Here is a 12,078-nt window from a genome sequence, read left to right on the forward strand (position 1 = left end):
AAGGCGCAATAAACTCAGGAGAACTATGACATAAAAGTACAAAACTGGACACAGTAAAATAGCAACAGGCAATGTAGCATGACGGAGCTGCACAGATCAGGCAGTGCGTACTACAGGATAAAAGTTGAGTACAAAATAATAGGGGCAGGGTGAATTGAAAAACTGTTGCATATTATTAATACAAGTTGTTATTTGAAACCGTAATAAAGAGATTTATAATGAAAAACAAAAATGTGTTTAAAAAGTACGTTATTGTTTTAAAAGTGTTTTACCTATATACTGTATTTAGTTAATTCATATTTTATCTATCTATCTATCTATCTATCTATCTATCTATCTATCTATCTATCTATCTATCTATCTATCTATCTATCTATCTATCTATCTATCTATCTATCTATAAATTATAATAAAAATACAAAAATTTTATTTTTATAATAATACTAGTAGCAATTAAGGCTTTTATTATGCAAGCCATTCTGTTTTTCATGTGGAATGGATAACATTGTGTCACACACGCAAGATTAGGGGACAGCCAAAGGGTCCAATTCAGGGAGTGAAAACACCAGGAAAAGGTTTAGTAAAAGGTACTGATGCCTTCTGTCTTTTCTTCCCACAGAACCACAGAAAACTAAACTTTGCTAACTTCCGCCTTTCAGATGACCTCACTTCTGTCCCGCCTTGATGACCTCAACCTACTTCCTGCCGCCTTAATATAAAAGTCATAATCCTCCATGTGCTCATTGTCTTTGTTATTTTACAGCTAATGAGACCGGTATCAGTCCTTTGTGGTTACTCTGCCATACAATGTATGGGAGAAGACATCATTTTATGCTAAATAATTGTGTAAGAGCAGGTCAGACACGTGAACTAGTAAAGAACAATGCAGAACAGATATAGAGTGAGAGAGAGAGACAATGGCAGTTCTGATTTCTTAAGGGACGCTAGTATATCATCAGTTTAAATTACACAAGATGGCAATGGAAAATGCAAATGAAATGATAATGGCATTAGGTTTCTTATCAATAAAGTAATATAAAGTAAATGCACATCTTAGTACATGCAACACAGAAAGAAATGTGAAAATATTAAATCTTTTACAACAATATTGGAAATATTTTTTAATGTGATAAAAGATTGTTTTTATAGTAGTAAACAATTATATTTGCATATTGATAACACCTATGCAGTGTTGAGAATTATAACTCTTCTCTAGATATTTTTGCATATGAATCATGGGATCAAGATAAGAAAGGGAAACACATGGGACTTGAACCATTATGACGCAGTCGCCACAGACTGGCATTATGATTTTTTCATGTACTTGTTCTGTTTAAAAGCTGTCACTACAATTGAAAGGGGTGACCTGTTTAGGGAAAGTGGGTAAAACGCTGTCACTAGCATGGCTTACGTTTCCTGCAGAATTTTTGCTTTTCTATGATCTGGCCAGGGATCTACAATGAGCTGATGGACAGATATTGTTGTTATATGTTTCTGTTTATTAGTTTCTACTTTGTTTTTGATGTATTTGAACAAATATGTATTGTTATAGGTGGTAGTTCTGCATTTAGTGAGTGGTATCATCTCTTTTTGAATTTTGTATCTTTGAGGTGGCCATGATAGATTGGCTATCTAGCTCTATGAAGAGGATTACTTGTGTTGTTTTGTGTGTTGCATTTACCAGATTGTTTGACACCCATTGCATGCCCAACCTGCCTGGCAGGGATCCCTCCCTCTCTGAATTGCCTTTTCTAAGATTTCTTCCATTTTTCTTTCTTCTTTTTCTGGAGTTTTTGCTTCTCTTACTAGGAAGTCATGGATGGGGGTCTGTCACAAAATAGGGCCTGTTAAAGCCCATTGAGGCGTACCTTGTGTGATATTGGGCTGTTGTTGTAGAATGGAGGGGAAGCTTGTGGAAATCCACTGGCAGTGTTTAAACGAGTGCTTACCCAGAAGTCAACATTCACTCTTGGACTGAGGGTGGATGTGGATGGAGCTCTGACTCTGGAAGTACCATTTTGCTTCATCAGCAGCTCAAAGGAGTAGTGATAACTTCTAAAGATGTTGCTATCTTATCATTACTTTTCCTTAGTTTACTAGACATTAAACAGGGGGTCCAGATCTAGAGTCCCAAATCTTTCAGTTTTTTTTTTTTATTTTTAATAAATTTGAAAAAAAAATCTAAGATCTTGTTACTTTTTCATATACATAGTAGAGAGAAAGCATAGGAATCATGAAAAAATTTGACCTCGAGATTTTGATGAATTTTGATGTTTTAGACTTCCTGAGTCCAAAAATACCATTTTTGAAATGATGTGTCTGTCAATGTGTAAACAAGATAACTTGAAAACACTTTGACCTGGTCGCTGAGATTTTGTATACCTGCTTTATATTAAAAATAATGAATCCTATTAACTTTTGGGCCACTTCCGATGATCGGAAATGGTACTTTAACTGAATATTTTTGTGAATTTTTAAGTCAACTCTGGTTATAATTACAGATAAATGATTCAGATTTTGTATAGATATTTATAATGATAGAAAGCAAATATGAAATTTGAGAAAAATTACACATCCAGAAGTAGTATTTTATTTAAACAACCATCTGTTTTTTTGTATCATGGAAATATAAATGTAATATATTATTATATTAAAAACTGTTCAACATAATGCCTATTCTTTCAATAACTGTTATTAATTTTATTTTAATTTATGTATCATCAGTTTAACAATAATGTGTAAACTTTGAACATGCCATGAAATATAAAGATGTAATGGGAACAATAAGTTCAACAATAATACGTCCCCGTCGTGTTCCTGGTAAAACATTTAATTTTATGATTTTTTTTTTCATTTCCGCCATCATTATCATAATTGAATGTAGCTAAATGCAGTTTTACCTATAGCAATTTATTACAACAAATATTATACAATACTAATACTACTACTTTTTCTATGTTTCTAGGTGAGTATAACTCTTTTTACTTTGCAAGTAATCTACATAATGCATATGTAATCATGAATAAATTCCACCACCGTTTTCGACCTCCCTAAGTGCGAAAATATCATTTTAATATAAAGTTTGATTATAAATAGAGATAAATGAATGTGTATTAATATTATCAATTAGTTATGATGAGAAACAAAGACATATGACATTGGAGAAATACTGCGTAACTGGATGTGGTCCTGATGACCTTTTCCTTTCATCTCCATATACGAGTAAGTCGAGGGGAGCGCACTTCCAATTTTTTTTTTTGCTTTTTAGTTCTGGAGTATCGAGTGTTGCTTGATGAGGGCAAATACAAATTTAAATGATTTTAGCAGACGGCTGTAGTGTAATATAAGAAAATGTCATAGGAAAGCTGAAAGATAGCAGGTACGTTTTAGCAGAAAAACTGGAATTGGGAAGAACTGGAAAGAAATAATGAAATGAAGAAATGAAAATATGATGTTATGGTTATTGAGATACTGTAAAGTGTTCCTTGCCATTACTGTCACTGATGTTCTCTTCTCCCAATCCAATAGGGTAGGGAACCACTTTTTTTTCAGGGGTAATTTTTGCCCCAAATCACTCAAATCCAGAAGCAATTTATAAATAAATAGTAGCATTTTGCCATATTATATATATATATATATATATATATATATATATATATATATATATATATATATATATATATTGTGGGATATGGCCGGCCATTCATCCCGGCCAATACCCCCAGGCTGCTAGATGGAGCCCTCCTTGCAACGTGGAGATGCCCCGAATTCCAGCAGGGCATCATGGACTATGGAGTTTTAATACACAGCCCTGCTGGATAACATCGGGGCCACCAGGGAACGCTGCAGGGAGACACAGACAAGTTTATTTTCCATACAGCCCGGAAGTAAATCCTAGTCACATGGTTGAAAGAAATAAAGTGCTTCCGGGCTGATGAAGAAAAGAAGTTTTTACCTGACCCGGAAGTGATAGAAAGTCACATGGACTATAAAGGACTCTGGGAAATCCCAGACGGATGAGCTGAGCGGGGTGGAAGGGTGGCAACGTGTCTGGGAGTGGAGGATTATTGATTACTGTTTATTAGAGTAGTGTGGAGTAGTGGTGCTTTGTGCACATTTATTATTATAATAAACCATTATTTGGACTTTTATCTGATGTCTGACATCTGGTATGAGGGTTCAAGGGGTCGACAGTGCCTCTATTTGTCACAATATATATATATATATATATATATATATATATATATATATATATATATATATATATATATATACAAAAAATTGCCTTATCAGAATAATGAAAATGACATTTGTAGTCTTGCTAATACCAGAAAAAAAAGTATCAATTAAGAAATTTATAAATTGTTTCTTTATAAAAAAAACTGCCAAAACATAAGAAATACATTTACAAAATAAGCAGTATATTGATTCAATTTCCTTTATTTAAAGAAATGTCAGAAGTTACAAGCAATGCATTGATCCAGTCGAAAGAACACAGTTTGGGAGTTGAGCAGTAACAAACCTTGGGTGAGAATGAATACTTCATTTATTAATTTATTTTGGGTTATGATTGTGTTCACTGTTAGTATCAAATGCAATATCAAATTAGAAGAATATTGGACAGCTAGGGTCAAATCACTAATTCAGCAGCTCTACCTCCAGATATTTCTAACACAGCACTGCTCCAAAGACATCTCCGATGGCGGGTGCCATTAACACTATACCTTTGCACAGATTTCTTCTTATGATTTAATGCTACTACTATTGTTGAATCAAAAAACTTTCAAAGTGGGGCATTTTACTTACGAACTGGGAGGGTCTGGAAGTGTTCTGTTTTGCTGTATTCTCCACGCCCTTTGCCATTGACAGCTGCAACTCTCACGTCATACGTCGTGTTTGGCTCCAAGTTACTTAAAGAAACCATTGCTGAAAAAAAAAAAAAAATCAGATAAATTAATTGTAAATGAATGCAGTAAACTACCATAACTGCCAGCAGAAGAAAAAAGCCATGTTTCAGTGAGAAAATACACAAAAGCAAATGAACTATTATGTAAGTGCAAGACCTAGAAGTATTCAAATAATACATTTAATAATTAAAAAATATTTAGAAATACTGTTCCTATTATAATTTATTGGTTTATGCATATATATTTTATATACCAACGCTGGTGGTATTTTGCAGGTTGCTCTAATGCTGTTGGGGGCGTGGCTACATGTGCTTAGGGTGTGGCTAAAAGCACATGACATCACTCCAGACATCGGACATAAAACCATAAGGTCAATTTTTTAGTGTATAAAGTTTGCTTAACAACATAGGAAAGACTCAAGAACGAGAAAATGCTTGTGTAATAACTTGGCTACTTCCCCCTTTTTTCGCTTTTTGTTTTCAGAATGTCACTTCATTTTGTATTTTGGTTTGCCATCTTGTTAGCAGTTTCCAGGGCCGTCGCCGATCATGAGACAGGATATTGCATTGTCATTATATCATGTCTGTTTCCTTATAAAAGATGGCTTGGCATCCAAGTTTTTAGATACTAATAAAATCAGACCTGCTTGATGTTCTTGCTTCAAGCTGCAGTCAGGACTTTTCGGCTTTTGATTTTGTTTTATGACCTTTTGATTTTTGCAACTGGCTCCTGTATGAACTCCTGGCAAAGACATTTAGCCAGCATTTAATCACAATTACTGTGTTAAGCCCTCTCATTCTCGTATCTCCCAATCTTTCTAACATTATTATTATTCTTTTATTATTAGGCCTTCTGAATGTGCCCATCATAGAGCAGAACCACCAGAATCTCTTCTCTTGTTAATTGACAACACCTTGTTTTGTTTGTTAGGCTGAAATCAAACAAATCATCAGGACCAGATAATATTTGCCCTCGGGTTCTTAAGGAGGCTTGTGAGTACATTTGCAGTATAAACCCTTAACACATATTTTTAGAAAGTTACTGGGTATGTGGGCACTGAGGAGATTCTGAAGGACTGGAAAATGTCAAATATCATCCCATTATATAAAAAGGCTGACCAGGCAGATCCAAGCAACTATAGGCCAGTAAGCTTAACATGCATCACAGGAAAATTAATGGCAGGAATTATTAAGGATAAGATCGAGCAACACCTGGCAAGGACAGGAGTTTAACTGAACAGTCAGCATGGAGTCAGAAGAGGGAGGTCGTGTTTTACTAACATGCTGGAATTCTATGAGGAGGCAACAAAAGGATACGATCAAAGTGGAGCTTATGATGTTATTTATCTGGACTTTCAGTAAGCTTTTGATAAGGTGCCACATGCGAGGTTGGGCATCAAACTCAAAGAAGTGGCAGTTCAGGGTGATGTGTGTAGAATTGGCTCCGACACAGGAAGCAGAGGGTGATGGTGTGAGGAACCTCTTCAGAATTGGCCGATGTTAAGAGTGATGTCCAGCAGGGGTCAGTGCTGGGGCCGTTGCTATGTTTAATATACTGTACACAAGTGATTTAGATAGGAATATAAGTGACAAGCTGAATAAGTTTGCTGATGATACCAAGATAGGTGGTGTGGCGAGTGGCTGGGGGTGGTACCCAGCCGGGACACCCAGAAGGACCCAAAGAAGGATTATGTCTCCTCCAGACCACTAAAGGGCCACCGCCCTGGTGGCTATGGGGACCACAGGAAAGAAGCATAGAAGCACAACCCTATAGGAGCCCGTGGTCACTGCCAGGGTGTGCCCAGACGCCTGGAAAGCCCTGGGGCCTCATGTATAACGCCGTGCGTAGAACTCACACTATAACATGGCGTAAGCACAAAAGCGGGATTGTGCGTACGCACAGAAAAATCCAGATGCAGGAATCTGTGCGCACGCATACTTTCACGTTCTTCTACTACATAAATCCCGATTTGCGTGAAAAGAAACGCACGTGCACGCGCCTTCTGTCCCGCCCCAACTCCTCCCAGAATTACGCTTCTTTGAATATGCAAATCAATATAAATAGCCTTCTGTGAAAAGACAATGGGAAAAGCACGGGAGAAAATATAAGAATTTCAGCGAATACCAAGTGGAGGCAAAGGAAAAACGTTCTATTTGTTGGTTTAAACAGTGGTATAATCAACAAAAGAAAGCTGATCGAGTGACAGAGTGTCGGAAAAACTCGAAAGATCAAATTCACAAAGTCGCACAGTGCCCGAAATAAAAAAGAAATCACATATCAAAGTCGCCGTGAAAAAGCGAGTCGTAGCCCACCGTCTGAGTGTCATATGAAAGCTTATTAGGGTACAGACAAAAAAAAGGCACACAGTGGGGAAAAAAGCACGAAATGTCAACTTTAATCTCGAAATTTCCACTTTAATCACATAGTTTATTTTGCCATTAAAGTTGAACATCATAAACTTCATCTTAAAATCGTTTAATTTACTAGTTTCTCAAATCCCATTGTAACTAAAGTGGCATGTTAAATGCTTTGTTCTGTATTTGATCTTCTATGTGCTCTGTGTGTATGAATCACTACCTGCTTTTTAAACGGGCTTTCTCTTTCTCCGACAGGACGCATAATCCATTACATTCGTGATATTACAGCTCTCTGAATAATTAAAATACTGAGATGTATACGTGATATCTTTTTCATGATGATAGGAATGAAAGCATGTTATTAAACATGGGAACATGGTGGCGCAGTGCTTGTTCATGTCTTACGCAAGAGGCTTGCTGCGCCATGCGCAACCTTCAATGAAATAATTTATCACAGCAGTACTGTCTCTTTCAAACGTACTAACCTCCAATTCCTGTCCTTACTTTTCTTTCTCCAAAAACTCAATCGCCACACAATATGCTATGTAATAGACGTGAAGCCATCTGTAAGCTTAGAACTTCGATTCTTCAAAACTTTTAAGGAACATTGAAATATCTTAGTAGTACGTGTTTAATTATTATATCCGTCTATCTTTCCAGTGTCGCGTCAGCACCAGCAAAAATACAACGCAAGTCAGGAACAATTACTGAACTAGCTAGTGCTGCGGCACCGTGTCCTCACATGTTTAATTATAAACAATACAGATTATTTAAATGAAGTTAAAGTTTTATCTGTATAATATAATCAACATGTTTTGCTGCATTTCGTCTTAGAAATGAATACCGTCATCACATGTAAATACGCGCTTTATAAAGTGGCGCAGGTTGTGCAATATTATAACTGTAGTGCAAGTTTACAGTGGGGTAATTGTACTTATAAGTCCAAACATTTCTACAAGGAGCACTTGATGGACTGATTTAGTGCCTTTATAGTTCTTGGGATGAAACTGTTTCTAAACCGCGAGTCCGTACAGGGACTAAAGCGTTTGCTGTGGCTCAGGCAGCATCTGCTTCATGCTGTGTACCGATAATTCTCTTTCCAATCAGCTGCTGCTGTGATTCCCCACTCAGATACAGTGATATAAATACTCCGAGTGGTGCAGTGAGAGTAATGTGGAAAAAGATGATCTGCTGTGGCAACCCTTAACGGGATCAGCTGAAAGAAGATGCAGTGAGAGTTACAACGCTAAAGCAGTTATGGTATTTGGAATACTATGGCTATTCCCTGGACCATTATATTGCTACAGGTTAATTACAATCAGATGCATTACACTAATAAACAATATGCAGTTAATTTCAGTGTATTTATAAAGCCGCGCCAGGAATGTGGATTTAAGAATGAAAGGGTGATCACACAGGAACAGTAGCACTGCTTTGACACTGGGTGCCGCCAGTCTGCAAAACCGGGCGGATAAATTGCGTACGCCAAGGAATGAGTTACCGTGGAAATGTGCGTGGCTTTACGCCAAGTTTAGGTTTTATACATCGCGATTTGAGCGTGGAAAGGTTCGTACGCAACATTTCTGTGCGTACGCACCGTTTATACATGAGGCCCCTGGTCCTCAGCACTTCCACCACACCTGGAAGTGCTGGGGGGACAAAGACCAGGGACACCCGGAGTGCTTCCGGGTGCACAGCCGGAACTTCCACCACACCAGGGAGTGCCGGCCAGAAGAAGTTCATTGGGAGGCACCTGGAGCATGTCCAGGTGAATATTAAAGGGGCCGACTTGACAGGTGATTGGTGCAGGGGCACTAGGTCGTGTGATACTTTGTACAGAAATTTTGAATAAACGTGTGTTGGTTGTTGAACCTTCGGTGTCTGCCTGTCTGTGTCCGGGCCAGCTGCCACAGTGGAATGGCAGATAATCTCGAATCTATTGAGTCATCACAGAGGGACATGGACAGCAGACAGACTTGAGCAGATTTGTGGCAGATGAAATTGGATGTCAGCAAATGTAAAGTATGAAACATTAGAAGTAAAAATGTGAAGTTTGAATACACAATGGGCGGTCGGAAAATCGAGAGTACACCTTATGAGAAGGATTTAGGAGTCATAGTGCACTCTAAGCTATCGACTTCCCGACAGTGTTCAGAAGCCATTAAGAAGGCTAACAGGTTATGTAGTGCCTTGATGTGTGGAGTACAAGTCACAGGAGGGTCTGCTCAAGCTTTATAACAGTGGTTCTCACACTGTGGGGCACGCCCCAGAAGTAACAAAAAAGAAGGCGAATGTTGCCGTATGTGGCGTAATTTCGCTATTCGTAGGAAAATTTTAAAGTTGTAGCGGTGTATTGGCAGCAAAAAATACAGGAATAAATTTTATTAGGGTTTCAAAAAAACGTTAGGGGGTTGCGATTAAAACTGTTATGAAAACTCGGCCCACAAATACTTAAAAGTTGAGAAACACTGCTTTATAACACACTAGTGAGCCCTCATCTGGAGTCCTGGGTGCAGTTTGGGTCTCCAGGCTACAAAAAGGACATAGCAGCACTAGAGAAGGTCCAAAGAAGAGCGACTAGGCTGATTCCAGGACTACAGGGGATGAGTTATGAGGAAAGATTAAAAGAGCTGAGCCTTTACAGTTTAAGATAAAGAAGATTAAGAGGAGACATGACTGGAGTGTTTAAAATTATGAGGGGAATGAGTCCAGTGGATCAATGCTGTTATATTAAAATGAGTTCATCAAGAACACGGGGACACAGTTGGAAACTTGTGAAGAGTAAATTTTGCACAAACATTAGGAAATTATTCTTTATACATAAAACCACAGACACTTGGAATAAGCAACCAAGCAGTGTAGTAGACAGTAAGACTTTAGGGACTTTCAAAACTCGACTTGATGTTATTTTGGAAGAATTAAGTGGATAGGACTGGCGAGCTTTGTTGGGCTGAATGGCCTGTTCTCGTCTTCATTGTTCTAATGTTTGTCTACTTTTAGTTTATGATGTTCACCTTTGTCTGTTTGACTTTTATGTTGTGGGCTTCCTGAACTGATCACTCACCACACCGCACTCATTGCTGATTGCTTTTAATCATAATCGCTACAGAGCATACTAATAGTATAGCATTCTCAAATACGCCTTATCTAATTCAGAGTTCTGGAAGCTGGTGCATAGCCCCCCAAAAAATTAAACCAGCCCAGGACAGGGTGCCAGCAGGATTGACATGTCTGTGGACTGCAGTTCCACTCTGTTGCATTAATTTCAATTAGATTACTTTTCTGTAGTAGACCAGTAGTCCACAATTTATCATTGACTGGGCCAGCTAGTTACGAGTAGAAGATCAATGGATCTGAAGGCCAGTCATGGGGACCACTGTGACTGCAGGTGTTCATTTTACCCACCTTCTTTCTTTATTAAGGAAACTGTCATTTTGAAGTTTATAGTGGATATTTTTGTGGAATTCCAACAATGACAAACTGGTCATCTCCACCGGATATACGCATTTAATATGCAGTACAGCAAAAAAGGATTTACCCCAATTGTTTTATTTTTCAAGACAATCACTTGACCAATTGATAAATTACATTTCAAGCATAACAAATTGTACTTTGTCATTATTTATTTAACATAAATAAGCCAACGTGCAGAAGCCATCTCTGGAAAAACTAAACACACTTCATAATTCAGCAGCTTGTTCTGTAGAACCCATGTTTGAAGGCAATGAGATGGCACTTACTGCTTGAAGTAATTGTTTTCTGTAAGAGTTTATACATCTCTTTTATTTTATCGGAAGACTTTTGGTCCCCTGCTCTTTACAACCCTAAAAAAGCACATCTTCTAAAGATCCCTCCACAGTATCTCAGAGGGGTTGACATCTTGACTTTGATTCTTTTCTGTTTCAGTCATTCATTCACTTGTAGGTTTGCTGTTGCAATTCATTGTATCATTGATGGCATCATATTTTCCTCTAGAATAGTCTAGTACAACTATAGTAGATATGATATCAGCTCTAATATAATTCAAAACTCTGGTTGTGAATAAAAAATTTTATTTCCTCCTTTTCAGTATGAATACAGCCAAAATATCCCAACAATCCACAAAGTGGACGTGCTCTCTATCTATCTCTCCTTTCGCTCCTCCAGGTGAGTTTTGCCCGCAGCTTCACCTCGAGAATTCAGAGTCGGGACGCAGTGGCCTAAACTTCCGGTATCATGGCATTGGGCATCCGGAGGACTTCTGGGTCAAGTGGAAACTGAGGCAACAGCCAAAGAACTGACAGGGTTGCACTTCTGGGCTCCAACTCCCATACTACCCTGCGGGTATCTTAACTTGTTCAACCTGGAGGAACAATGAGACCTACTGTGAGGGGGAATGAACTGCTCCTGTCCGTGCATCACACATCTCTCCCTGCTGGGATGAAAACAGTAAGGCATTCTGACCGGGTCGTGTCTTCAATCCCACCATCCTTCTACTATGTATGACCTCCTGTCTGAGCAAGAAATCCTCTTCCATCCTGACAGGGATGCCTGTCTTTCGTCCATGGCACTCACTATATATATATATATATATAATGGGCTCACCTAAGGTATGTGGTACCACCCTGAGATGACATGGAGGCAATGTTGCTAACAGTCTTGTCTCCTTATTCCATCACAGCCTTGAGAAACTGCCTCTTGAGGGCAACAAAGCCAAAGATGTCCCACCCCTTCTGGTCCGCACAGTATAAAAGGGACCTGATAGTGCTAGAGGGAGAGTGTGTGTGTCTGTCTCTCTACAGATCAACCACTCTAACAAAAAAATTGACCCAAGT

The 12,078-nt window shown here is 38.3% G+C and overlaps 1 protein-coding gene across 3 annotated transcripts in view; it reads right to left on the bottom strand.

The window, feature by feature from the left end:
* Window positions 1-12,078, bottom strand: part of LOC114651263 (neural cell adhesion molecule 2-like) — a 1,104,951-nt gene that overhangs the window by 170,652 nt on the left and 922,221 nt on the right. For all 3 annotated transcript variants that reach the window (XM_051927215.1, XM_051927216.1, XM_051927217.1), the window contains exon 13: window positions 4,807-4,926. In XM_051927215.1, the coding sequence (XP_051783175.1) occupies window positions 4,807-4,926 (120 nt within the window). The remainder of the gene's footprint in view (window positions 1-4,806; window positions 4,927-12,078) is intronic.

Source organism: Erpetoichthys calabaricus, chromosome 4, assembly GCF_900747795.2.
Source record: "Erpetoichthys calabaricus chromosome 4, fErpCal1.3, whole genome shotgun sequence".
Lineage (NCBI taxonomy): Eukaryota > Metazoa > Chordata > Cladistia > Polypteriformes > Polypteridae > Erpetoichthys > Erpetoichthys calabaricus.